Source organism: Plasmopara halstedii, assembly GCF_900000015.1.
Source record: "Plasmopara halstedii genome assembly, contig: Scaffold_3120, whole genome shotgun sequence".
NCBI lineage: Eukaryota > Oomycota > Peronosporomycetes > Peronosporales > Peronosporaceae > Plasmopara > Plasmopara halstedii.
Window position 1 is genome coordinate 2,352,554 of NW_020190023.1, and position 26,101 is coordinate 2,378,654.

The following is a 26,101-nucleotide window of genomic DNA, read 5'->3' on the forward strand; positions in this document are numbered from 1 at the left end:
ACCTAGTATGTCGATCTTGTAGCGTTCCAGGTCGCTGGGAAGCGTCTCATGTTGCTTGCGCTGTGAACCAATGGAGTTGACATTAAACGTACCTAACCGAAGACGGCGCTGCGCGGGCGCGGAGGCGTCGGTGGGAGTGGTGCATACACGAGTGGGGGTTAGTCCAGAGAGAGAAGATCAGTGAAAAGCTGGCAGACGCGGTGAAGCACCTGCCGAAAGCGTTGGGCGAGCATCATACTCCCCAAGCTTCCCGGGAGGGCGTTACCCCTACCCGACCAGAATATACGTATCGTTCTGCTACAGATTGAGTGGCGTAATCATTTAACAGATAGACGGTAAACAAAACGCGTTCTAAACTAGAATTGTTTCACGCCTTTCATGTAGAGCGAAGCCTGTAGCTATTATTGCAATGAATTTATTTGCTGCTCCTAGAAAATAATCACACATCTTTGACACTTGGAAAAATCTTTCACAATTGATGGTTCATTTTTTTAAGATGAAATTCTCAGATCAAAAAAAATCTTTTTTTACTTCCTGTTGGTGGTCATTTTTGAATATCGTCGGGTTGTCCTTGTACATTAATCATGAATCTCACATGACTGTATTTCCCGGATATTTTTTTCGAGCGGAAAGGAATCAAACACATCCATGGGGTGTGAGAAGCCCGGAGGAATGCGTTGACGTCCAACGAGGCCTAAGAGACGGCGCAAGTTGAAAGTTCCACTATTCCGATGAACAGTAGCAATCAGAATTTGCGAAAGAGGATTCGCGCGCTGGCGACAGAAAAATACATACCATATATTTTTGACGCAAGGAAGTTTCCTTCATCGATCTGCTAATCTATCCAAATAAGACTCTCTTCGCGAAGTGACGACTTCAAACGCGTGACATCGGGATGACGGCATTCCTCCGCGAAAAATGGCACCAACACCAGGAGAAGGACCGAAGCTGCAATTGGGCTCGATCTCTTAGAGGCTTTTTACGTAGGTCAATCTACGCGACTTTATATGCCGATTACGAGTTCCTGTTGCACTTAACAAATTTAGAAACCTAAAATGACCTCATAGACGTAAGTTGGGAGTTTAACGATTCTTTTTTTACCATTTTCAAATGCCGTTGCCCTCGATACCAGTTCTTGATAGTCGGTTTAGACGTATCTCTCCCATTCTTCTTGTGAGAGTTCGCAAACAACAAAAACAGGAGTCGCGTCATCGCGATCAGTAGAAAACAAAGCAGCTTTGACTTCTTTCCAATCCAACTTTTCAATGACACAATTTGTCTGCTTAATTGGATTCCCGCGTATGACAGTCCCCGTCTGCAAAAAAAGGCAATGTTTATGATTCTGTGTCTCGTCTCAAGTATCTTACACACAACATTGAGATTTGATCATCTTGATAATCAGGTACCCATACAGTAATTTTACACTATATCGTACTAATGCTTGTATGTTTAAGACGATAGACGAGCAATCCCCTTCTGAAACCAGTCACAAGTGGCATGTTTGCTAATTATGAGCAACTGTCGCTATGCTTTGCTGTTTCACAGTAGTACTCGTCGGCTCAATCCAACATCAAAGTGCTGGAGTGGTCACATAGAGGAAAGTCTGCATTGTACTCTTAAGTTTACCCTATGTCGTCATCGTACGAGTAGGGTTACCCTCAATCTTCATGAACATAACCCCGTAGCAACATTGTATTATAGTACATTTTTACATACAGACATATGATGCAGATGTATTTGTGAGATATTATTAGGCAGGCTGAACAATAAGATTGTTTAGGTGACTAGGCGAACGAACAATCAACAGAAGCAATCATCTTCTTCTTCTTGAAGTAGAAGTCCGCAGAATCGAGACTAAAATCTATAGAAATGTTTTTTGCCACCGTTTTTAGGCATGAAAAAAGACTGGTTAACAAAGCCCTTTCCTACAAAGGTAGATGTTATTACGCCCTATATTCAAGATCTTTTTGGCGAACAATTTAATGTCGCTACTTTCTTTTCTTTTCTTGATAGGAGAGAAATTTCTCCGCATTGTACCGATAGCATCTCCGTGTCAGTCTGCCATCATCATCAACGCCAGCTGGGCATAGTGAGACTTGTTTCAAAATAGCAAGCATGCCACCTCTTCCTGCTGTTGAGATTTCATGGGGATTGTTCCACGGAGGGATCTATCAATTATACCATACAATTGTATAATTATTATGTATGATTATAAATTAATACGGCAATATCGAACCTGTACATTCGATTCAAGAAAAAAAACATGAGCATTGCCTTTTTCGGGACGGGGAATCCTACCGTTCGCCGTCAGTTGCATCATCCACGCGGAAAATGGCAACTCAGCAGATAAATCGTATTATTGAGAAGCTAGATTGGAAAGCAGTCGAAGCTGCTTTGTTCAATACTGAGCGCGCTGACTCGGATCCTGGTTTTGAGGTTTGTGAAGCTTCATTAGAAACATGGGAGAGATACGACAAGTCAGAGTATCAAGCACTTAAATCGAGAGCAATGACATTTGAAGGTGGTAAACTCTACATCGTCGAACTTCCATCTGGCATTCACGAGGTCTTCTTAGGTCTACTAGACTTTGCTGTGCTGACTGCGACTGGAACAGGTACTCAACACTTGCAGTCGTGTAGATCAACTTACGTGGAAAGCCTAAGAAAACTCGAGCCCGATTGTAGCTTTGGTCCTACTTTTGGTGTTGGTGCCGTTTGTCCCACAGGAATGACGTGGTCTGAATACCACACATTAAAGGTGGAAGTGGGCATCTCGCGAGGATGGCCCTGTTTGGATAGAAAAGCAGATCGATGGAGAGAATATCCTGGCGTCGAATTTATTCTCTGTATTCGTTTGTCACGAACGCTGCGAATTCGTCAGTATAAGCTCTACACAATGGATAATCGCGCAAATCCTCTTCCGCAAATGAATCCAGTTGCTATCATTAATCCGACTGATATAACTTTCAACTCGCGCCGTCTTTTAGGCCTCGTTGGACGTCGTCGCATTCCCCCAGGCTTCTCTCGCCCTAATGTTGTGCTTGATTTGATTCTGCTCATTGAGATATTAATGCAGCGAATCCAGTGAAATCGTATCCGACTATCGAATAAACTCAAAAAATTGACCGGAGAGCTCTAGGATGTTTTAGTTTTGAAATCACCTAGCAACCTGCAAACAACTTTTGAAGTTAAAAAAATAGCAAATTAGATCATTACAAAACAGACAAATATTTTCTACAAACGAAGATGACAAAATCAATAGCTTAACATGTATTCTGCCGTAGTTGTCTAAGGTAAGGAGTTAAATATCATAGACAAAATCATGGAGTGCTTACTATTTGGTGCACGCAGCCCTCGACATCACGTGCACAAAACGAGCTATAAAACACTAACTTTACCACGAACAATATAGATTTTACCATTTTCAAACGTCAGAGCGGTTGATAATTTGACTTGACGTATCTCTCCTACTCTTCTAACGAGGCTTCGCAACCTCAAAATCAGGATACGAGTCTCGCGATCAGTCAGAACAAAGCAGCTTCGACTTATAAGTAGTGCTGATAAGGTCAATTTTGTCACAAAGGGTACACGACGGCTAGTTTCAGGGTGATATCCGTGCTCCTTGCACTTTTGTGATCGCAAAAACTTTTCTAAGATTGGCGGCTATACTTTGAAAGAAAGGAAGAACCATATTAATGAACTGGGTACCCAACGGACGGTCACTATGAACTCTTTTTCTATATGTGTTAAATTCACGCGCTTTGTCGCTGAAAACAATGCAAGTCAGGTGACCATCTTGTTTCTGCTTGTATTGATTCAAGAAATAATTTGGCCACAATACACGATCATGGTAACATTTTTTTAGTGCGAGCGTTTGTGAACCATCTCATTGCTTGCAGAAGCATTTAGGCTTGCATAGAGTGGTGACTTCAGTTGTGAGGACTGAATATTTTCTGTTCATTGATCACTTAAATGGAAAGAATGTTTTTTGAATAATGCATATCCCACTATTCCTACTACCAGGTTACCATTTGAGCAAAAAAAAATATTTGCCTTTAATATCAGACATGTGTTGTCAAGTATTATACGACAAGCTTGATGACTTTAAAATTTGCCCAGATTCTTATAAACTTGATAAGCGTAAATTTATAAAGTAGTCTATTTACATGTATATATAGATGTAAAATATATTGTAATCCAGTACTATGTCATCGCTGCCTCTCGATGTACCTAGGGGTACTCTCGATCATGGCTTCAGCGAAACGAAAGAAAAACCGGTTTTCCCTTCCCGAGCTTCCTTTCCCATTTCAAGAAAGAGAAAAATGAGCGTATACTGTGACGAGGATTTGTTTCTGGCAATCTTTGGTATGGTACGGCCAACATTAACACCTGCTGCAAGAATGACGAACACTGCTAATGAAATTTGTGCCGTCATGGATGCATTGAAGCTTGATGAGATTGCAAGTTATTTCGACCAAGATGGCGACGAAATCGACCCCTATGTTGTTTGTGAGGGAGTTTCCGTTGATGCGTTCAATGAGTATGTTGGAGAGGGTGAAGGACTGCGGATTGCGCTTCGATTTCTCGCCCTCCATGATGGACGTATTGTGATTGTCGACCTTCCAACGACAGTGCATGAGAGCACTGCAAGATCTTTCGAGAAAGTGTTTAATCTTGCATCAGGAAATGCTCTTGAGGTTGCAAGTCGTGGCTCGATGACGGCGAGTATAGCTGCGCTTCCAAACAAGGAGGCTGATGCGACATTTGGACCGACGAAAATTACGCTCAACCGAACACCGGCACCAGCACCTCGCACCGTTACTGATTGGGTCACGCTGGCAGTGGAGGTTGGAAGATCTCAGACGTGGACAAGTCTGTTGGAAGCTGCCGAGTGGTGGTGCAATTCCAGTGGAATCCAGTATATCCTTCTCTTGAAAATCAGTCCTCAAGGTGTTCGGATGCGATACGCGCTTTATGATATTGCCGTACTTGGCATTCTACCAGCGCCAACTGCAAGTGGAACGGTTTATCGACGCACCAGAGATCAACCTGCTGTCGATGTCTTCTTCGATATGCGCCAAATTTTATCGATTCCCCCGAATGCAGCTCTTCCACCAGGCGTGAGCCCAACAGCTCGTGTCGATCTGCGCACCGTCATGAATCTTGTAATCGCTAGTCTTGACTAAAAAAAGCACTGCCATGATACTATCTATATATGATCATGATTTCATGCCAATCCAAATATTTTGTTTTTTTATGAATGGGACTATTTTTATATATTAGTATTTATCCCAATACTCACATGCTTACATACTCACAAATATTTACTATTGATATACAGAAAATATGTAAGCTATTGACATGATCTGAGTCAAAGCTTTGTGGGAATTTTGCTATTACTCACACTTTCATCTGAACTCTATCTCCTATTGATATTAGACGAACCAAACCTTATTCGTTCATTGTTTCGTGAAGGTAAAAGGTTTACGGACATCCTCGACAGGTATGTACGATCTGTCTCATGCGTCAGGTTCGAACATACATTGACTCGGAATTTAAGATTGACAATGACTATGCTCCTCTTCTTGATCAATATTTGAGATTTCGGTTCGATGATGAAATTATCGATTGGTCGCTCGATGAAGTAACTGCTTTTAATACTTTATCTCACCAAGTGCGATTTGAATAATCTGATTATGCTAAAAAACATATTCTATGCTGTGATGGTATGGATAATTTTGCTAAAACTCTACCAAAGGCTGATTTCTTCAGTATGGGAACGCGTGGCTCAGTTCAATGTCTTGTGAAAGGAGAAGGCTCAATTCCAGTCCATGACTTAATTCGTTCCCGAAGAAAGCAAAAACACGAATCTTGAAAATGAGATCAAAGGCCAGGAATTTGGCATCTTTCTACACCGTTGTCGACCAACTTATCTAAAGATTTGTTTCGAATGCAAGAACAAGAACAAGGGAGCTTAGAAGTTTTATTCAATATCGTTCATTGAGAATCTCAACCTTCTTCGTATGGCTACGAATCACACTTACCATCTCAACTCCGATGAATGTAAATACGAAGAAGGTGCTTCTATCTCCGTTCCTTAGTTGAAAGAAACTTGCAAAGGTTTATGGATCTGGAAAAATAACAATATTACATATGTCTCGTGGCGAAGTTCTTTTTTTGTGTTACAACTTTCAATTTATTCTCTACATATTTATTATCAACGAGCATAATATTCAAGATATCAGTTGTATCTTGGGTGTTTTATCCATTACATATTTCTCTTTGATATGTAAATCTCGAGATGGAATTAATACGAGTTGGCCTTTATTCAACTGAGAGTGGCTAAAACGAACGGGTTTGCCATGTAGGACTTAAACAGCCTGTGTATGATTCAAATTGACGGCAAGCTCCTTGTACATCTAAATTGTTACCTCTACACAGAACGAGAGACAAAAATGTCAAAGGTTAATCAAAACACTCAGTCTGGATGACTCAAAAATATTAACACTCGTGATATCAGATTGGGAAGCGAGTATGATAATTCGTCGGACACAACTGTATCAAGGAGATTAATGAGCACTTGAGCATAATCTACCGCACACACCTGGCGATAAGGTACACATTAATCAATCAAAACACAAATTTTGAGAAATAAATGTCAACAATGCACAACTGCCGTATCCCCTTCCACAAATTTTAAAAATGAGCACGACGCAGAGTGATGCGACAGTGGGAAATGCTACCCTACCTGGCACAGTCAAAACAAGCGCTTTCATATATTTTCTGATCTTGGTGTAAGACTTAAATGAAAAAAATAGTGGAAATTTCGGAGTTTCGTCATCTTCATTTTCCGATATTCCGGTAGTTCTGAGTATAAACAGTTACACTAAGAGTAATATAATTTCATGCAGGTGCACCAAATTATATTGGATACAATTGTTAAAGGAAAATTTTCTTGTCATTTGGCGCACGAAGGACCACAGTGATAACTAAATAATCAAGTAGCGCTCTCTAGAAAGTAAGCGACAGCAAATAAACTTTTGTGCTGCGCGTCTAGGAGGACGCCTTGGCAAACAACTGATCTCCTTTTGATTAATCTAGTTCTGTGAGATCTTGATATACCTGTATCATTATAACCATACATTATGACAGCCGGATGAGAAACTACGACTTCGATCCATGAACCGCATGTCTGACTTGATATGATTGCACTGTATTGGCTTTTTCTTTTCTTTTCAGCCATTCATCAATAGTTTCCTTGCTGTAGATGATTATTAACACGAATAACCTCAGTGGGCGTCACCACAAGGTCGAGAGGCATATCGTGCGCGGCCAGTGGCACTTGCTCCACGAGCTGTGGGGTTAAACAAAGACCCTGTGGATCTCAGTTTACGGTAAGTGTGACAACAAATTTCTGCGAGACTAATGAAACATACAATGGTGGTAGGAGGCGGGCGCTTAATGGCGTCGTAATGCTCCCTTAACCGACGCAAAAATGAGTCTACATCAGCCATGAATACAAGCACTCGTAAAAAATTGGCTGTATACGAATCAGTCTATTCATTCAAAGCTAACACTCACCGTAATATCCTTTTCCATGTCCTAGGCGTCCTCCCCCACGATCAAAGGCCACACCTGGGAGCAGGACAAGCTCCAGCTCGCTATCCTGCATCGCTTCAACACGATCTGTACTATCATTGAAAAATAATGGAGGGTCTGGAATCTGCCACTTGTCCTACACATATCTTAGTCTTGTCAAAGTATCAAACGACTGCATTTGCTCGTATGTACCTTAGGAAATTTACGAATGTCGTCCATTGACATTGCTTGTAGCATCTTGAGATCTTCAGCTGATCGCCCCATAATTTTGGGCACAAATACTTTTTTGTTTAATCCAAACGCGGCTTCTAGTAGCTGAGATGTGGATGCTTCCTTAGGCATTTCTAAGTATATGCTAACACCACGAGCGCGCACAAACTCTGGTAGCTTGCAAACTTTCTCGGTCAGCAGGTGACTTTGTCTCGTCACTTCAGTATCTGGCAACGCCTTAAGTTTGGCTGCAATAGAGTGCCGAAGCTCCTTCTTTAGCGATGCGGTCATGTCCTCGGTACAGCTCGATGAAGACGTGCGCTTATTTGCCATGAGGATAATTCAATTGCTTTGTTGAAAAATTTGATCGTTGAAAAACTCAATTGTTAATATTTGCCGATTTTGAGCAAAAAGAGTCATTTTCGTGACAAAATCACAGACGATAGAAATGTGCTCATCCATAAAGCTTGTAGACTACGATTAATTTTAGCTTTAGACTCTGCATGTTTAGATTATTCTTTATATAGTACATAGACTCATCTATTATACTTAACCCAATTTCACGCTCGATAATTTTTAATTTTTTATATATCTGCACTATTTCATTAGTTGCTCAACCGACCTGATGAAGCGACAGAGTTTGGGCCCTATTTAGAAAACTTATCATCTCATCATCTGACAGCTTTTGCACAGATCTGAAAGCCATTAGTGAACAAGTCAGTGGTTGAAACCTCCCCATTCCTGAACTATGTCAAATTGTATAATGACACAGGTTTAATATGACATGGCAACTGCTTGGATTGAGCCAAACACCTCAAATTTGACCAACTCAAATTCATCAGGCAAAAAAGAACGATAAATCGCGATGTAAGATATGGATCGTGAAGCGTTTTGATTTTGATGAAGAAAGCGATACATCGACGTAATACAATTGACGATGTGCCGCAGCTGCCTTCACTTTATTTCTCAGCTCCGAAGGCTGATGTTACTACCTCCCTATTTAGAAAGCCATAGTGGTATCATAAATTTCGCGCACCTTGTAGATAGTGTAAACAGGCTAAAAATACTGGCAAAATGAACAACAGACTCGGAAACTTTTTGGTACTAAATTGTCCATGATACAAATTACCCAGTGAATTCAAGTTGTTGGATCGAAAGAATGGATATCTTACACGGACAACCGCAGGATTCAGGATTACCCAGCCTAGGTCATACATTCTTTGAAGGTGTCAAATCTCAATGCAATTTTAAGCATAGACTTCTGATGTCTGAGATACTACAAATAAATCTGGCTCATTGAACATCAATTTTGCTTGACAACGAGATTTATTAACGCTCCAATCCAACTTGAAAATATGCAAGGAACGCACGAAACGTTAGCAGTCGTGAAGGATATGAAAGGCAGCAATGATTAGACGGCTCATTGATCTACTTTCGTTACACAAAATATTGATTTATTCTTCCGGTCAATCAACTGCGATCGGCTGGATGAACGGTATGCGAAGAGCCAAAAACGAACAAGAATCACACCATATTGAGTCTGACCAAATTAAGATGGCTATTACCGACAATGAGGTCGCAAAACGTAAGTTGAGCGATCAAGAGATCAAGAGCGAATATATTTAAAACCTCAATACGTGAGTCCAATTTATTCGGTGTGTGTGAAATGATAGAGGGTGTCAGGTACGACACGCAGACTTCCAAAAAGGGTTTTGTAAGCATCATTATACCACGTTTTTGCAGTAGGCTACAAGTTGTGCTCATTCGCTGCCTTTCAGAAACCACGGATGAGTAAGTATGTAAACATTATCCAAAAAATGCAGTAGCCGCGTTGTGAGCTGCACACAATCAAATCAGGATACATATTAGTTGACTGTATTTGTGAACTTAGGTTCGAATATAATTTGACATTTCATTGATTTGTAGGACAAATAATCCAATAGTAGCACAGGTCACATGACAAAAATGGCGACGGCAAAAACGAGGTTACGCAGTGTAACATACTACTAGCATGTGTCTGTACCTCTATCGTCGTTGAGTTTGAGTAGTATAGTAAGTGTTACGTTCTCGAACAGAAAAAGCACTTCAAACCTGAGAGAGTTTTCCAAAGACAAGTTTAGACCAATCAGGATACAAATATCATAATCAGGTGGTGCATGGAAAAATTTCAGGACCGCGAGAAAAGAAGGCCTTTCCTGTGAGCTTTCAGATCTTTTAAAAGAGTGAAACTAGATTTTACCATTAGTTTTGAGAGCTGTGAATCACCATGGCTTATGTCTTCGCAAGCATATGTTACGTATTTGTGAGTAGGACGAACAATGAGCTAAGTGGTATTTTATTGTGAAGTAACAAAATCAAGACTGTTCGTCCAAAAGGGTGAATAGATTTTGTTACCTCAGGCCTATAAGTCCAGGACTGTCTGTGCACATATATTCTAAACGTGGATCAAGAGTAAAATTTTACATCACAAAACATTTGTTGCCTAGCCCCAGCACAAAGAGCCATGAATCGGTTTGAGAGAGCTTTGTCTTCGAGCTCTGTTTTCAACGATGATCCATCAATCTCTGGTACGTTCTAATATGTCATGCCGATACCACATAGCGCTCTTCCCTGTCAGCAAAAGCAAATGGATAATTACGACAGATATATGACTGACTCGTTTTGTCATAACGGACAGGCCAAGAGTCCGAGTACTTGGATATGGACATGGACGAGGAAGAGGCGTTGCGCAAAGCTGCGCGCGCCGGCATCCGGTTGCTTGAAGCCAACACAGCATTAAATGAGGAAGTTATCGCTTTGCGTGAGCAGGTGACTCTCCTGGAACGTGAGCAGCGGAATCTACGGGCGCTATTAGAGACGCGAATGGTGGAGTTGGCTAGTATAACAGAGATCCGAAAGAATTTGATGATCGAGGCCAGCGCGTTGCACAACGAACTCAAGGCCAAATCAGTACTTGTGACGAATTTGCTAGAAAAGGAGGACTTTTTGAGACAGCAAGTGGCGGACGCTGAAGATGCTAAAATGCTGGTGGAGAATCATGTTGTCGAATTGCAGTTAGAGCTTAATCAGTTGAGGTCTGATACCGCAAAGGCGGAGTCTGCACAGCCCAATATTACTGTTGCGAATCCCGTAGCTACGTACGACTCGAGCCAAACTAGTGCATTTACATACGCCGATTACGAGACGCTACAGCACCGACTTCACGTCTCGTTGGAAGAGAATAAAGCGTTTGTTTTGGAGATCAAAAGTCTTCGCAAGGATGTTGAAACTTTGCGTTATAAGGTGGGCAAATTGCCAGAGTGTATGACCCACATTGAACGACTCGAAAAGCGCAATGCGAAGCTACGCAGTGCAAATGATACTTTGCGCGAAGAACGCATGGAGGAACAAGCCGTGCTTGACAGTCTTCGATCAATGAATCTAGTGTACAAAAAAATTGCCGACTCGCGCCCATTTGCGGTCGACTGCACATGTTCACAGCAATCAGAGATAACAGATCCACAAACTTTAGGTGTCACTGTGCGTGATGTTCTCATCGAAGAGAACATGAACCTTGAAGCCGAACTAAGAGAGCTGAGAAGTTCGATGAATTTACCACATAATGATTCAAACAATGATCAAAAAAAAGCGCTAAATATGGTGCTGAAGCGAGTAGAGAGTAGCAGTAGCAACGGCTCAGCTATATCGGACACTGCTAGCAGCTGTGGTGAGCCGATCGAGACGGCAAATGAGAGGCTCAGTCGAAAAGTGCAGATCCTTACCGAGAAATATGATTTGTCCAAAGAAATGCTGCGCCATACGAAGGTACAGTGGTGTGCAGCAATCGCATCACAGAAAGCCCTCGAGGAATGCTATAAATCAGCTCAAGCAGAAATTTCTCAACTCACCCGAAAGCTTGACTATCACTTAACATCTGATGCTGACACGAAAATTGATGATGGTGGGAACGAAATGGCATCACCACAAGGTGGCGATGAAAAAAGCAAATGGACAGAAGAGACGGCTCTGTTCTCAGCACCACCCGGTGATCTCAACTCACCGCTGATCAGGCGTTTGTTGGATTACTGGACTACTGACAAGGTAAAGGTTATGGCTCTTACTGACTGGTTACACAATTCAATCCGAGGCACTGGTCGAGCAACACCCATGCGCTTATTGAACCTGTCGAGTGAGATAGCAGCTGGGTTTACACAACTACTGGTCCCTATCATGCGCGAGCGACATGGCGTTTCCGTAAGCATTTACCGTCGTGACAGTGTGCATATATTGTCCGACTTAGTACTGCAGACCAATCACCCCTGCGTGACAAAGCCAGCACACTCCATGGTTGCATGTAACGACAAAGTCGTACCAGCGCATCCTCTTCACTGTGATAAAAGCAAGAAGAACTCGCCTCACTCTGTGTTTGGCAGTGCTCTAGACAGCTCTAGTGCCTTACTTCAAGGTGAAACAGAGTTCTTGTACGGTTAAATAGCACAAAAGAAATTCGTTGTATCAAGTTTAAGGATATCTTACAATAAACTAGGGAAGACCTAGTTTTTTCCTGACCCCTTCGTAAAAACGCGATGTGTAAGTCACGGTGTCCTGACCCCAACACATGTTGCATCGTAGGAAAGGCCACATATTTAGACGCTCGAACTGCCTATTCTTCTGTGGAACCCGACAGTTTATCTGATACGGTGGTTTTGAAATGGGTGTCTGAAGCACGTTACATACAGCCCTGGTTTATGACATTGGAGTAGAAAGCCGCAGCACGCGACGCTTAGTCTTTTTTGCCGTGTCTGCTTTCTCCATTCATCACTATCTAATTTTCTTCCAACAGCAGTCCCACTTTCCTTATGCCGAAACGCGTACTCTTAAATCAGCACCTTCGCCACACTGATCGAATAATAACGAAAAAACAAATGTCACCATTCAGTACTTTGAATGTGTGCTCGTCAACTGATCTCTACAATAACGCGTCGACAACTTTCTTCCCGAGCAACTTTCGCGAGTCCACAATGTCCGAGACGTTCTTGAAATTAACTTCATCTGGCTTTTTTAACAACAGCAGAAAACACAAACGAAGCCGCGTAACGAGTGAATGTGATCAAATTTCCACGTTTCAAGTTGCTATTAGCGACTGCTGCGTAGAGCCGTCGCACGAACCGTGTACGGATGAGATTTCGTGGTCCGAATTGGTCTTTTGGCTGGGTAACGTGTCAACCGGCGAACTACTGTGCTCGTGCACGCAGTGCACGCAGCGAGTCATGAGGGAGTACAGTGCAAGCTTGCACTGCCAGCAGCGCTATATGCCATACGAGCAGCAACAACAGCAGCAGATGCTGCATGTTTCATCACGAGTCCCAACGATCAACGTACCTAGAATCGAGGGTGTCAACTGTTAGCTCATCATCGGACATCTAATATTTAAATAGAAAGAGTGCATTTATGGCTTCTCGTTGTCGGCACAAGGTAGTCTTGTAAGTGCATCGCGATTTCCAACCTGCAGGTCGTTTCTTATTTTCCACTGCTTGCGCGATGTGCTGATCTGCAGCTCAAAATTTTCGAAAGTAGCGGGCTGAATCATTATCCACACTTTCGACGAAATATTGGGCGGCATGTAGATAGTCATCGCGATTTTAATGCACAATAACAGCTTAATAGTCTTTTACATGAATAGCAGAAAGCAGATTAGTGAGCATTACCGTTGCCAATGCTGAGAAGATTTGACAAAGCATGGTAGGTTACCGATTTTCACCTCTCGGCTACCGTGTCTGGTGAAAGATTAATGGTGCAATAGGCTTTAGCATAGATTTTCACACAAAAAATTACATGACCAGTTTCCATATGGTCATGATCCAGCAGAAGTTTTGCCAAATGATTGTAATAGTACATAAGAACTTATGTAAGAATTAAGTGAAGACCTAATGAACTGTCTCAAAAAAGGCTGCTTCAATATAGCACAAAGCCAGGGTAAATATCCGCGCCGATCAAATTAATTATTTTTAGCGACGCCACGCGTTAACTCGAAGGTTATTCGTCGACGACGCAAATAAATTTCATTTAGAAGTGCTTTGTAATTTTCCAGCCTTGTTTGTGAGAATTGCCGTCAAGCCGTCACACATCTTTTTTGTTGAAGTTTCGAAGAGACAGAGCCGGGGATTTTTCGGACCTTCCTGGCCAATCACACCGATCAGTCGTGTTGAAGTGACTGATTCGGATGACGCATAAACTTTGCTCGTCTGGATATCAATACCCTGTTGAACCCGTTTACTTGCGGAACAGTATCAAAGCTTGTACACCTTGAACAAGTATTTACCCGTCTATTCCAATAGAGCAAAAGAGTTGGTTTTCACAAAAATTCGTCAATTGACGATAAGCACGACAACGATTGGATGAAAATTGTCTGGATTATCAAGACTATATAAACGCCAGTGGCCACTTCGACGTTCCCCACATCGCAATTCAGATCAGTACTGCGTATCGCCCTATCCTGATTCACAGAATTCCATGGATATGCGTTCGTTAGTCCATCTGAGTTCACCTTCTAGCAACGGCAGCTCAGCTTCCACCAGTACTTGTACCAGCTATCGTGGATCTGCCATCATCAGTACGTCGTCGACGAATGCCGTCCCGCCCTTCTCAACCATGCAGCCCCAGTCGATCATTTATCAGCGCACTGCTCCGTTATCTGATGCTGCACGGCCTCAGGCGCCGACACTAGCTCCACTTCGCTTCATCATTCCAAATTCTCACGGAATCAATAGTTTTAGTGGGGTGGGCGTCGCAACATTCATGTCCTCAACGAATCAGTTCATGAACACTACTATTGTCGAGCCTGAATATGAGCCACTACCGCAACATTCGCTTTCGCTCTCGCAAGATTGTTCAAATACTACAACGAGGCAGCAACAGTTGTCACCTAAGGGTGGAGGCCAACTTGACATTTCTAGTCAACTAAAAAAGATTACACCCAAGCGCTCGCGCACCCCGAAACTTTCCAGTCGCTCTACGAAAAGCAAGGCACGTCCGGGTCTTCGCAAAGGCAAATGGACAGAAGAAGAAAGTCGATACGCCGCTCAGCTCACTAAATACTTTAAAAAGGGTCTTTTGCCTATCGAAAGAGGCACAATGCTACGTCTGTACCTATCACAAAAGCTCAACTGCGAGCCCATGCGCATTACGAAGAAATTCACAGGAGGAGAATGTATCGGTAAGCAAGTTTTTCGTCCATGTAGTCTCACGCCTGAATCACGCCTAAGGATCATGCAAGCTCAGGTTGAGCTGGTTGCACTTGAGGCTGCTTTTCTCAAGAGACTCAAAGAAAACCGTGAGGATCCACCTATCCCGACGAAGGAGTTTGATGTGCAACCAGCATCGTCTAATAACAGACCTCAACCTGTGCTTCTCAAGCCTCGGATGTACAAGGACGTTGGGGATATACCGGGAGGAGACGTAGACGACGCCAAAGCCGTGGGTCTGCTACTTGATTTCTTTTACAAGGCCCATCACAATGAAAAGAAGAGTGGGAAATGTACATCAGCATCGAAAAGCGACGAAGGCACAAATTCAGACGATACAGAGAATGAGGATGATCATAATCAAGAGGAGTCCGTCAATGCCGCGGCGCCAACTTCGCCAAGCACAACTTCGGCTAATATCGAGGAGACTGATCCAGCCATAAACTCCCCGACGAAACGCATGCGGGCGCTGTCAGTGAGTGGCTACGTTGATCCTGTTACAGCCAAGCGCTCTCGCATCGGCTCTTTTTCTACTGTTACAGCTGCATAGTCTTGATTTAGAGAATTGACCTTCAAACTCTAGGATATCATAGTCATAGTCTTAGAAGATAGAAATTTTGCCCAGATTTGAGTTTCAAAAATCGATAAGGAATATACCAGATATGCCGTAAATTTTACACGTGTCAAAGTCTTGCGTTGAAGGTGTTGATTGGTAGTTGAAGTGCACTACAGGTGGGATGCGTAAGCGCAACTGCGGTCTATTTTTCTCTTGGATTTGAATTGAGTCGGACATGCACTAAGAGTTAGGGGTGATCGATTGTCTTTTTTTTGCGAGAGTTGATTTTTTTTAAGATACGTAACTTGTCTTATCTTATTCGTGAATGGGCTTTTAAACCAGCTGCAATTCGATAAATGTTGAAGTCGACGTTACCTTGTGCTTTGCTGGGCTCTGTGACGTGGATCCTATCTTGCTTGAATTTTAGGATGACTCGCTAAAGGAATGTGGTGCTCTAGAACTCGTAGCGGTTGCTGTATTTACTGCGACTGAGAACAAACTTTAGCACTTGATTGAGTTATGTGAAAAGCAGAAAAAAAAATTGTAGTGATTGGCGTCGTTTGTTGTTGATCTCTTGTTACAGGTTTTGGAACCATTCGTCCACAAAAATGGCGTATTTCTAATCCTATCAAGGTGGAAGTGGACATCTCACGAGACTGACGCTGTAAGGATAAAAATCGGATTAATGGATTTCGTCAATTGTATTCGCACTTGCTATTGTCAATCCAACAAATGTGATCTTCAATCAAATTGGCTCCATTGTTCGACGTCGAGTCTTTAAGGTCCTTCTCCGCCCAGTTGAGTGATCGATTCAAACTGTTTAGTGGCTAGTTGGCTTTGATTAGGCTGCATTGGGTAATTGAAGATCGGATTACGCGTAGAAGTGGAAGTATTGCTAAGGACACATTGACATAGTACATGCTGTGATTTATTATTTATATATCATCGCTCGTCGGCTACAAATAGGTACTCGTATGGAGATGTGTGATGTTACGCAAACTTTCATTTAATAAGAAATCTAAAAAAGAAAATACATTCATCGGTGCAGTATTCGCAAGTGGAGCTTGTAAAAATGATACGCCAAAACATGTTTCGAACAAATCGACAGCTAACATACAGTACCATGGTAAAGGTGTTTCCAACACAAGAAGCTTTGATGCAATGTATGTCGCGGGTGGTCTTACAGCCTTACTAGGCGTACCGGGATCGCTCTAAACTCATGTCCATCCGTCTAGGAAAGCAAAACTTGCGAGCTATCTTCAAGCGTTAGGACCTCTTTCGCTGGGATCGTGTCAGATTAATTCCCGGAGGTGATATTGCCTCCATTGTCTCCGAACAGGTCCTATTTGCACCGCGTCCTTCCGCTTTTACTATTCCTCGGACGAAAATGAGGTCAGTGTCGTATTAAAGGTAAACATTAACATATTCAGTCACGAGGGAAAGAGTAGAGAAACAGAAGTGAAAGCTAAATGAGCGCGTCGGCGGCGATGGATCTCAGCCATGCTGAAGTAGAAAAGAAAGAATGTTTTGGTCATGAGCAGCTCCGTAGTACTTGAAAACGTTTTGTCTGTAGGATAATTGAACATCTGCGTCTTGTGTACACCCTAGATTGCAGCTGAGTGATGCGAATGGTCAAGTCCCCTATCAAAGTCATCCGACGAAGTTCTCTCGGGTTAAAATTGATCTTATGTAGGTGCAGAGTGGCTTGCTACAAGAAAATAAATTTATGCACCTCATGGAGCGTGGTTGATGAAGCTTAGGTAAAGTGGAACGCCTTTGTCTTGAGAGAGGAACCAAAGGCCCAGGGTTGCCGGCTGTTCGCATTAACTACCGAGCTTTGTGATGTCACAAATAATCATGATGGCATCTTACCACCACGTACGATATGCGACTGTTGAAACAGTAGAAAATATGCTGGTGCATTGATGAATCTAGTAAGTATACAGTATCCGTGCGTCTCGTGTTGGGGAAATTAGAGATGCTTTTGAGGACTCGTTGAGCCTTCAATTTGTTTAGCCCTCTGACAGCATGAATTGCTGTCTCTTTCTGGGCCCGAATTCAAAGTACAATCTCATTATAGATCTAACGTGGCTTTCAAGTCATGAATCATGAATGTATTGGAGATCGACAAAAAGGATGCCACGCACTTATTTTCTGCTAGCTTTCGGCAAGTTTTTAAGAGAAGAAGAACTTTTGTAAATAGTTAATTCTACGACAGCTTTTGTGCATGATATGAGACTGTCCAAAATGTTCAGCATTTATATTGTTAAATACCTGGTGTAGAGGCGGATGCGGCAGTAAGTCTAAATCTCTGGAATCGACCAAAAATAGCGTTTGTATATTGCTATCCCTGAAGTGTTTCTATACTGAGAGAAAAATACCCGATAATATCTCGTGGTTCACATTGGTACTCCTGGGTATGAACAATTGCGGCTGACTTCCGTGCTAGAGCCAGTGGCGTTGAAGGGTCACTGTAAGCGGAAAAACCGAGTTTGGGGCTATGATAAAAGCTCATCTTTTTGCAATGTAACAATACTTCTGAGTGAATACTGCCGTGTAACGCGCCCGCCGTGTAGAGCAGTGAAGCAGATATGGGCGAGAAAGATTATTACTTTTGAGCGGGGTGACCGGAGTAGTTCAAGGGATGGTTCGAACCCGTGAAGGTAGCTGTCATTATGGCGAAGGATTATCTTAAGTTGATGTCTGGATTGATTTCAAGATGGTGATTTATAGTGATTGGTATCGATAAGAGAGCTTTGATCATCTATGTCATGGATGGAACCCCTCTCGCGAAGCACTGAGTGTGGAAAGTGAGGTAGCAATTCCCGGGAAAAATTGGGATGTTGATGTGGTATCATGACGCGGAGACACGAGATCCACCACGCGCGTTGCCCCCGAATTTGAATTTTACCTGGTTCCCGGAACCAAATATTTGCCACACGGCACTGGTCCTTATTAAGGAAGCAGTTTGATGTCACACACGCTTGAATCGATGCGAAGCATCAAATGGGTGCGACAATAGTACATGAGCCGTTCCACCTGGCGCTGGGATGTTTTGTCATAGGATAACGGTAAGTATTCAATTGTACATGCTGGTAATCCGGCACAAACATAGATTGTTCGATAATATGCTACAATCAACATTTGTAGCGGCACAATACACTTGACCTGATTGATAAATACTATCAACTATTCGGCTCATGGGAGACAGCAGTATACCTCTCACTGCGGTGTGTACTCCGGGGTGGATGTTTGAGAAGCGATTGTTTATGCTACGATCTAAGGCCGACCGACGATTTGACGTCTGGTAATTCAGCTGTCCAGGCCACATCATGACTATGATAAAATCGTTTAACAAATTTAAGTAGTGCTCAATTTAGATGAGTGTGCCTTTGACGCCTATTTGATTTTCTTTCTGGGTCGCTTTTTCGGAAAGCATGGCTTCCGGGCAAAACATGCAAAACTAACGGTCATAATAAACTGTTCCTTGCTTTTATTTCAGATAAACGATTGGGCGTAGCTTGACTTAGTCTATCACTTGCATATGTATATTGAAAATTATGCCGACATGTCATGAAACTTCACTTGTTCTTTATGAAATTGTGTCGAATGGTGCTCAAGCGGGACACATAAAGCGACCCAGGTCGGCCATTTTATGCTGTCTGTGACGCTTCATCCTTCGCCATAGGCTGTGGATTACCCCAAGCGGATGTCGATAGGCATGAACATGGGATAGCTCCTAAGCTTTGCTAGCTTATAGTGAGAGAAAAGAATAACCCAAATTAAAACAAGGGCTACTTATAATACACAAAGCCACCGAAAATGCTAAGTGCATCCGCTCAGCTTGAAACCGTTTGTGACCAATACAGATATTTCGTCGTTGTAAGTAGCGACGTCGCTACCAGATCATGGCAAGATATTGGCTCATTTTATCGAGTATACCGCTGAGGTAAAACAATAAATTAGGTCGGCTCAACATGCATTTTCCTTGGCCCTGATTGTAAAAGCCCTGTGTCACAATGATGGTGTTACCAACCAAGGAGATATCTAGCGCGTGCGTAGGCGTATTTAGTGCTGCGTTGCTGAAATCAGTGAGAAGCAACAAGCTCAAGACCTCCGATGGCGCTTCATTGCAGCGCAGTTTGCGTGTTTGCACCACTATGCATGACTCCACAGCTTGCTGTATATCAGTACTATTCACGTGTGTGAGTACTCAATAATCAGAATCTCAAGTACAAAACACTGAATATCTGCCCTTTAGATGGCCAGTTTCGAAGAAGGAAAGCATTCTGGTCGGTAATCACTATGTTTTGCTGGCCCGATATGCATAAGTGGGTAAGAACTTGTGCGCGCACATTCGAAGTGTGTCGACGAGACAACCGTCACCTCATGCGTCGACACCTTTGACCAGCGTGTCGGTTCTGATAGTTTTTGGCAGTCTGAACGTTAAAAACTTATTGTTGGACTTCCAAAAGACGCACCGGGATTGTTGGTTTTGTGGGCCGTCAGGGGAGATGGCCCATTTTGCTGTTGTAAGCGATGCCGTAACAGGTGGGGATACACTCAAACGGCTTCTGTCCAAGAAAAGCGTGATTAAGGTTGCCAATTATTATTGCATCAGAATGAGATCCGCGCATTACAGCAAACTTTCAACAACTTTTGTTCTATGTGCCAAGCACTAGATCTGACATAATAACCTTTTTTAATCTGTATTCACATTGCCAGACGGAACGCTTGAATCGCGTTGAAGCGATATCCCCCATAGAGCTTGCTTGAGAGACTACAATGCTGGGTCGAATGACTTGCACTTTATTGCGTAATTGATACAAAAAGTATAAATTGTCATGATTGTGTCAATCTAGTTTTATTTGCACGACAAATTGCTAGCAATATAGCCTCAAACAAGGATCATTATTTCAGCTGCGGGTACCAAAACAAGATTGCGAATATTTCAGTGTACAACACGGATGGGGTGTGCATTATCGTAGTGCGTTTGTGCTCTGTGAAATTAAGCTCAGCTTTGTCATTACATTTAATGAGAATTTGGCTCATCTGGTTCCTCAGATGGAGCCAATTGTAGCGGATTTGATCGACAATCATTGGGTTTGTGTATGAATTGACGCAAACATCCAGAAAAGATCGTGTAGACATATTTTAGACTACAGTGTCGTCAGCGGTTAGATCGATCGCCGTATTTGCAGAGCAACATTAACCATACTGCGGCGCTCCAGTTGCACCTTGCTGGACTCATCGATGGCGTTTCTATTTTGCGATCGGTGTTCCGTCGATCGATATTGCCACGACCACGGCTGTAGCTTCTATGGCCGGATGGCCATTTTTTAGGCATTACGGGTGAGAATGGTAGATGTTACCTTCTTAAAACTTTGCAGGAAAACTTTGTACGTGCTTTCATTCGGCTATCACAGGGAACCTTTGAAGAGTGCCAGAGCTGCAAATTTGGTGTACGAGTGTACGAGCACTCATCAGCTTTAATTAACTTCGTCGCGAAATACATAAATACAGAAACTCGCTCATCTTTTGTCGTTTGATAATCGTCCATGCCCTCAGCTCAATATCGTTGACCATTTCAACTACATTACTCATCTTTTCTGATTGATGGTATAATACATTGTACACGAATAATATCTTCTATTCTTTTTTCATCGCCTAACTGGAGACTTCCAGTGTTACAACCATTGTTTCGTCCAGCTGAAAAAATCACGTCAAATTCTCCCGCTTATAATGTTGAAGCATTGAGGAAGAGCTAAATAAACGACGGGTTGCCGCGAAATCTCCGTCTGTGTACTTCCTTGGAATATACACAGACGTCATGAGAGCGTTCATGGGACGCGCTTGAGTGCTCTCAAAGTTGTTGAGAACGCTTCGATTTGCGACTCAGTTGGCAGCGCTGGTTAGGGCTGAACAATCAATGGTTAAGTCTATTCTCCCGATTTCAGCATGCTTTGTATCGAAAAGTTTGCTTAGCGGTCAGCGTACGAACCAAGTGGATTCAGTACAGCGATACAAGGCAACGCCTCCTTAAAGAAATACACAAGCATTGCAAGAATTTATTCATCTGAATGCACGAAATGTTTCTGGTGAAAGTTTATTGTTCTCCTTTGTGTCGGGACACTATCTCGGATCCATTTTTGGAGTCAGATGAAAGCTTGAAGTTTAGTATCATTGTCGCATTCGTCGTTGCCGACAGCGTCAAGGTTACATTCGTTTCCAGTCCTGCTCGGCGAACTATTTACGTCGGACATGTTGCTGCCGTTGTCTTCGCTCTCTTTCTCAGATACAGCATCGCAATCATTCTTTATCACAAAGCGGAGAATATAGTCTAGAGCTGCATACATGGGCTTTTAAGATACTTTTCTTCGCCTGTGAGGTGCGGATAGTGCTCAAAACCTGTAGAGGGGGCAGACGTGAGCATAAGACACTTGAGTGAAAAGGGGAAAGAAATACCCGGACAGGTCTACTCACCATGTGCTACAATAGATGACGATGGGAAGCGCTATATCCTTGACGAATGACTTCAGTGGTGCGTATAAAAGTTGTTACGGGGGTAGGAATTGTAATCTCATCCTACATCGTATTAAATACATTACGACACAAATGTACGAAGCTTACACTGTACGTTCGTGAAATTGTAAGCGCTCCAAATACACCTTTGAACGATCATAAAACTCCGAAAGGAGTCCGTGGAAGACATCAACTGCAAGCCACGCGTCGAAAGATCTAAATAGCTCAATCAAAAGAGAATGTTAAAGTTATATATTGTGGAAGCTTTGGTAGCCGATTATATATTGTCGCTTTGAAACCTCAGCGCTTTCGGTTTGGCTTTGTCGAAAACACGATTTAACATCAACTCATTTGTTGAACACAGTCTCTAAGCGTGAGAACTCTATCTGTGCAAAGCTCAAGGCGCTCCGATACCCTACGTAGCCGTTGTAGTCAATCTTACGACTGTCATGGAAAGACCGCGCCCTTTGCAAAGATAAAACATGAGATGTTCGACTACCTGTCACCGAGACAAATAGTCCAACTTAACATACTATCGTCCATCATGGAGTCAGAAAACTAACGGCAAAAGGGCTGGAGGTAGTAATCTCGCCTGGAGATGCTCACCAAATTTGAGATTGCACCGGTGAGGCACGAACAAGAGCACCCCAACCGAGCTTTGGTTCAGTCACAGTCGGCACTCATTATGAGACCGCTAATGCTGATTGTCTCGGCCTTTAAGAGCCGGGGTGTGAATAACCTGTTCCTTTGAATTATGAAAGTTGAAATGGCCATAGAGATTGCCGTGCTCTAAACGGAGCGACAGCGAGCCGCACTTGCAATCTTCAGGATGAAAGTCCGCGCTCGAGAATGGGCACTTGCTTGTAATACTTCAGTACAAAAGGCGCTCCCAACATAAAGTATATGAAGCGATTGATGTAGCTGGTGTTAACTCTGCCCAATGAGGCATACCAGTCAAGGGTGGCGAGAAGTGACACGCCATGTTTGGAATGAGGAAATCGAACCATCGCGTTGGCTTCTGAATTTTCCCCGAGAGTAGTGATGATTACTTACATAAAGTTTTCCCCAAGTGGTGGGTCTTGTCCCGAGACCTTCCATGTCAAACTTTTTTCGCTTAAAGAAGCGGTATGGTCGCGTTTAATGCGGAGTACAGCTTCAGTGCCGCGAAGGTAGGATGAGGTACTGGAAACGGACTTTTTTACAAGCACACCAATATCAATGAGCATCTGCTATGCCGAGGAGGGGGAGAAGATTTCATCGCTGCCCATCAGCTCCGTAGAACTCGTGATTGTTTTTTCTGCGGTAATCTGAAGCATCTGCGCCTTGTTTGACATCTTTGCTCTCGGCTGTTAGTAATTTTTATTCTCAAGCGGACAATGAGCAATTCAATTCACGGGGAAACTTCGAATCAGTGTAAGCGCTGAGTGATTTACCAAGAGGGGGCAAAGCTCTTTTGTGATTTGTTTTAAGGGATGACAACCGAGCTCTAAGGAGAACTTCTCTCACAGAGAGGTGGGGCTCACAGCCCAGGGCTGTTGGCACTTGATAAAAACGTTGTAGGCCTTTTTAATCCATCGAAAGTCCGCGTCAATCTCGTACGACGCGTAACTGATAGAACAAAAAGACAGTACATAGCGGTATTAGAGATACAAGATTGTCAAACGATTCCTTGCGTCTGGCTACGAATACCCTAAAAGAGTATTGGAACTTATCTGAATTTCATGTCAAGTTGAAGTCTTTCACAGCGTGGACGTTGTCGAGACATTGGATTTTCCATTCAGGATATGGCGTGGCTGGAGCGGCGCTAAATAAACCTCAACAAAAGGCCAGAGAATTAAGAGATTATCCCTTGGTGAGCCTTCGGTCATTCACAAAAGCGCTTGTATCAGAAAAAAGAAACACTTTTGCGCAGGCACAAAGCTGCGACAGCCTCGGTGTTTAAAATGGAATTGTTTTGAATTAAGCTTTATGTTAGTGCTTACTGCCTTGAGTGGAGCAGTAAGACAGAAGTAGCATAAAGCCTCAGTCTCACAATGGAGTGTCAAAGCGAATTTGTGTCGCGGTCTCCATAATTTACTTTGTGAGACAGGTAAAGAACGATGCGGTGATGTATTCTCCATAGAGTATCTATCATTGGATGGTAAGGTCTGTTGATCTCTGTTATTTTTTTGTGGTAGGGAGTGGGAGCGTTAAAGCACTGAAACTCCAAGGGTAAGTACACATCATTTGCGAATGGAGTAACCGGGTTAGCTTTAAGCGGTAAGCCTTTTCTCACTACTTCCAGTAGAGCCTTGAAGGGTCCAAAAGAATTATCTCTTGGGGGTTTTCGCAAAGATTCTCAATTTGGTGAGGTCAACAAGGTAGTATGGTTGGCATCAAAGGAATAGTTAGGCACGTTATCCGTCATAGTCGAATATGTCATTTTAAAACACTTGAAAGCGAGAATAAGAACAACAATCTTCAACAATTTGACAGATTTTTTTATCCTTTGCTGTAGGAATATCATGACTTGGTACCGAGGGATACACCAATCATGTAACTTCGAATTGGAGATGCGCGTGAATATGGCTTGCGTCAAAAAGTAAATGGATTTACCAAGGACCTCAAAATGCAATTTCTCCTGCAAATTACGGTACCAAAGAAGGCTAGCTTCTACACTCAGTGCCGACATTCTGTGGCATACTGGATGACGGCTAGTGGCAAACCTTGTATACTTATAATAAGTAAAATGCAGCGGGGCTGTCGTAGATCTTTGCTTAGAGGAAGCTAAGCTGAACGACCTTACGCTCTTTCCAAGAACCAATACAATTGAAGCGGATCGCAATCCGCTACTTCTAAGTACTAAAGCCTTAACCAGGCCAGAGAACACTTATGTGCAAAATTTAAACTGTATTTTATTGTTTTAGCTGCGGCGGAGCCGCCCATAAATAAACCCTAGGTTTTCCTAATTAAAATAATAATACCTGATTAATATACCAAAACCTTATTAATATAGCAAAATTAATATAGTAATATGCATTAGTACTGGCAATTCTGCCACGTGGTGGCTTCTTGTTACGGTTTAGCCACACCACTGTGTTATTACATTGATTTGTGTAATATACACCTATATACGGTCGAACCATCTTGTACGATCCGTCTATTCATACAAGAGTACGTGCAACCCCGTTACATGAATGCTTATTTGCTACCACAAGAAGATGGCTAGCTTACACCCTATACTTGGCGAAGAAGCATAACTATTTTGCTGGTATCTGTGATAAATATGATGGAACATTGCTGTACGCGATGGTGGTAAATCTATAAGAACCGCAAACGTCTTTGAACACCGCGATTATACACTGGAGCTGACGAAGGCTAAATTAATTAAAAACAGCTTCTTGTTATGGTAAGCGATATTCTTCTTCTAACTAGCAAGACTGGAACGCGATCACGAACTCAAGCTACTGAGCATATATTCGAAGCAAGAACAGCACATTACAAAGGCTGAGATTCGTGGGATGACCGATCTGAACTTGTGAAGAGCCAGAATTGGGGCACGCATATGACGTATTTTTCAATTGTAAGTATCGCCTCTTCTGCTAGACCTTAACACCATTTGGCGATTTTTGAAGCGATAAGCGAGGATTGTGTCACTAAGCGATTATACGTTGCTGGTGCAATAACCACTCTCATTTGCAAAACTAATTATTTCAAATGTATGTCGAATGGAGTATTCATCACAGTGAGAGAGATTTCGCTATCGTTTGCTAGCTGTTGACAATTCCCGTCAGCTATGTCAAGAGCACAGGACGCGTTGCGGTCGACAATGCTATTCCACAGCAAATTCTTTCCAAGAAACGGCACTTGCATTGAGGCTTCATTTAATACAACGGGTAGGTCGCACAAGATTGTGCGACCGTACATAGGTGCGTATTACCCAAGCTAGTGTAATAACACAGTGGTGTGGCTGCATCGTAACAAGAAGCCAACACGTGGCAGTATTGCCAGTA

General features: G+C 42.7%; 8 protein-coding genes across 8 annotated transcripts; 5 read left to right on the forward strand and 3 right to left on the reverse strand.

The window, feature by feature from the left end:
* Positions 1-2,331: 2,331 nt before the first annotated feature.
* Positions 2,332-3,087, forward strand: PHALS_08042 (uncharacterized protein; the record flags this gene model as incomplete). Its single annotated transcript, XM_024721610.1, has 1 exon — positions 2,332-3,087. One exon carries the CDS (start codon positions 2,332-2,334, stop codon positions 3,085-3,087), a length of 756 nt encoding a protein of 251 aa, XP_024586692.1.
* A 1,234-nt stretch (positions 3,088-4,321) lies between these two features.
* Positions 4,322-5,185, forward strand: PHALS_08043 (uncharacterized protein; the record flags this gene model as incomplete). The annotated part of the gene is made up of 1 exon (XM_024721611.1): positions 4,322-5,185. One exon carries the CDS (start codon positions 4,322-4,324, stop codon positions 5,183-5,185), a length of 864 nt encoding a protein of 287 aa, XP_024586693.1.
* A 2,060-nt stretch (positions 5,186-7,245) lies between these two features.
* Positions 7,246-8,141, reverse strand: PHALS_08044 (5-formyltetrahydrofolate cyclo-ligase; the record flags this gene model as incomplete). Its single annotated transcript, XM_024721613.1, has 4 exons — positions 7,246-7,374; positions 7,436-7,500; positions 7,581-7,734; positions 7,791-8,141. The coding sequence occupies 4 exons, from the start codon at positions 8,139-8,141 to the stop codon at positions 7,246-7,248; spliced, it is 699 nt and encodes a 232-aa protein (XP_024586694.1).
* Positions 8,142-10,311: 2,170 nt separating this feature from the next.
* On the forward strand, positions 10,312-12,278 carry PHALS_08045 (uncharacterized protein; the record flags this gene model as incomplete). The annotated part of the gene is made up of 2 exons (XM_024721614.1): positions 10,312-10,375; positions 10,486-12,278. 2 exons carry the CDS (start codon positions 10,312-10,314, stop codon positions 12,276-12,278), a joined length of 1,857 nt encoding a protein of 618 aa, XP_024586695.1.
* Positions 12,279-13,144: 866 nt separating this feature from the next.
* PHALS_08046 (uncharacterized protein) lies at positions 13,145-13,600 on the reverse strand (the record flags this gene model as incomplete). Its single annotated transcript, XM_024721615.1, has 4 exons — positions 13,145-13,210; positions 13,294-13,385; positions 13,496-13,506; positions 13,560-13,600. 4 exons carry the CDS (start codon positions 13,598-13,600, stop codon positions 13,145-13,147), a joined length of 210 nt encoding a protein of 69 aa, XP_024586696.1.
* Positions 13,601-14,438: 838 nt separating this feature from the next.
* PHALS_08047 (uncharacterized protein) lies at positions 14,439-15,581 on the forward strand (the record flags this gene model as incomplete). Its single annotated transcript, XM_024721616.1, has 1 exon — positions 14,439-15,581. One exon carries the CDS (start codon positions 14,439-14,441, stop codon positions 15,579-15,581), a length of 1,143 nt encoding a protein of 380 aa, XP_024586697.1.
* A 5,070-nt stretch (positions 15,582-20,651) lies between these two features.
* PHALS_08048 (uncharacterized protein) lies at positions 20,652-20,902 on the forward strand (the record flags this gene model as incomplete). The annotated part of the gene is made up of 2 exons (XM_024721617.1): positions 20,652-20,690; positions 20,753-20,902. 2 exons carry the CDS (start codon positions 20,652-20,654, stop codon positions 20,900-20,902), a joined length of 189 nt encoding a protein of 62 aa, XP_024586698.1.
* A 3-nt stretch (positions 20,903-20,905) lies between these two features.
* Positions 20,906-22,408, reverse strand: PHALS_15269 (uncharacterized protein). The gene has a single exon (XM_036407280.1). It carries the CDS (start codon positions 21,941-21,943, stop codon positions 21,743-21,745), a length of 201 nt encoding a protein of 66 aa, XP_036263518.1. The 5' UTR covers positions 21,944-22,408; the 3' UTR covers positions 20,906-21,742.
* Positions 22,409-26,101: the final 3,693 nt, after the last annotated feature.

What these genes read in the sequence shown, in the direction of transcription:
- PHALS_15269 (XM_036407280.1), bottom strand. Translation starts at nt 21,943, where the DNA reads ATGTATGCAGCTCTAGACTATATTCTCCGCTTTGTGATAAAGAATGAT.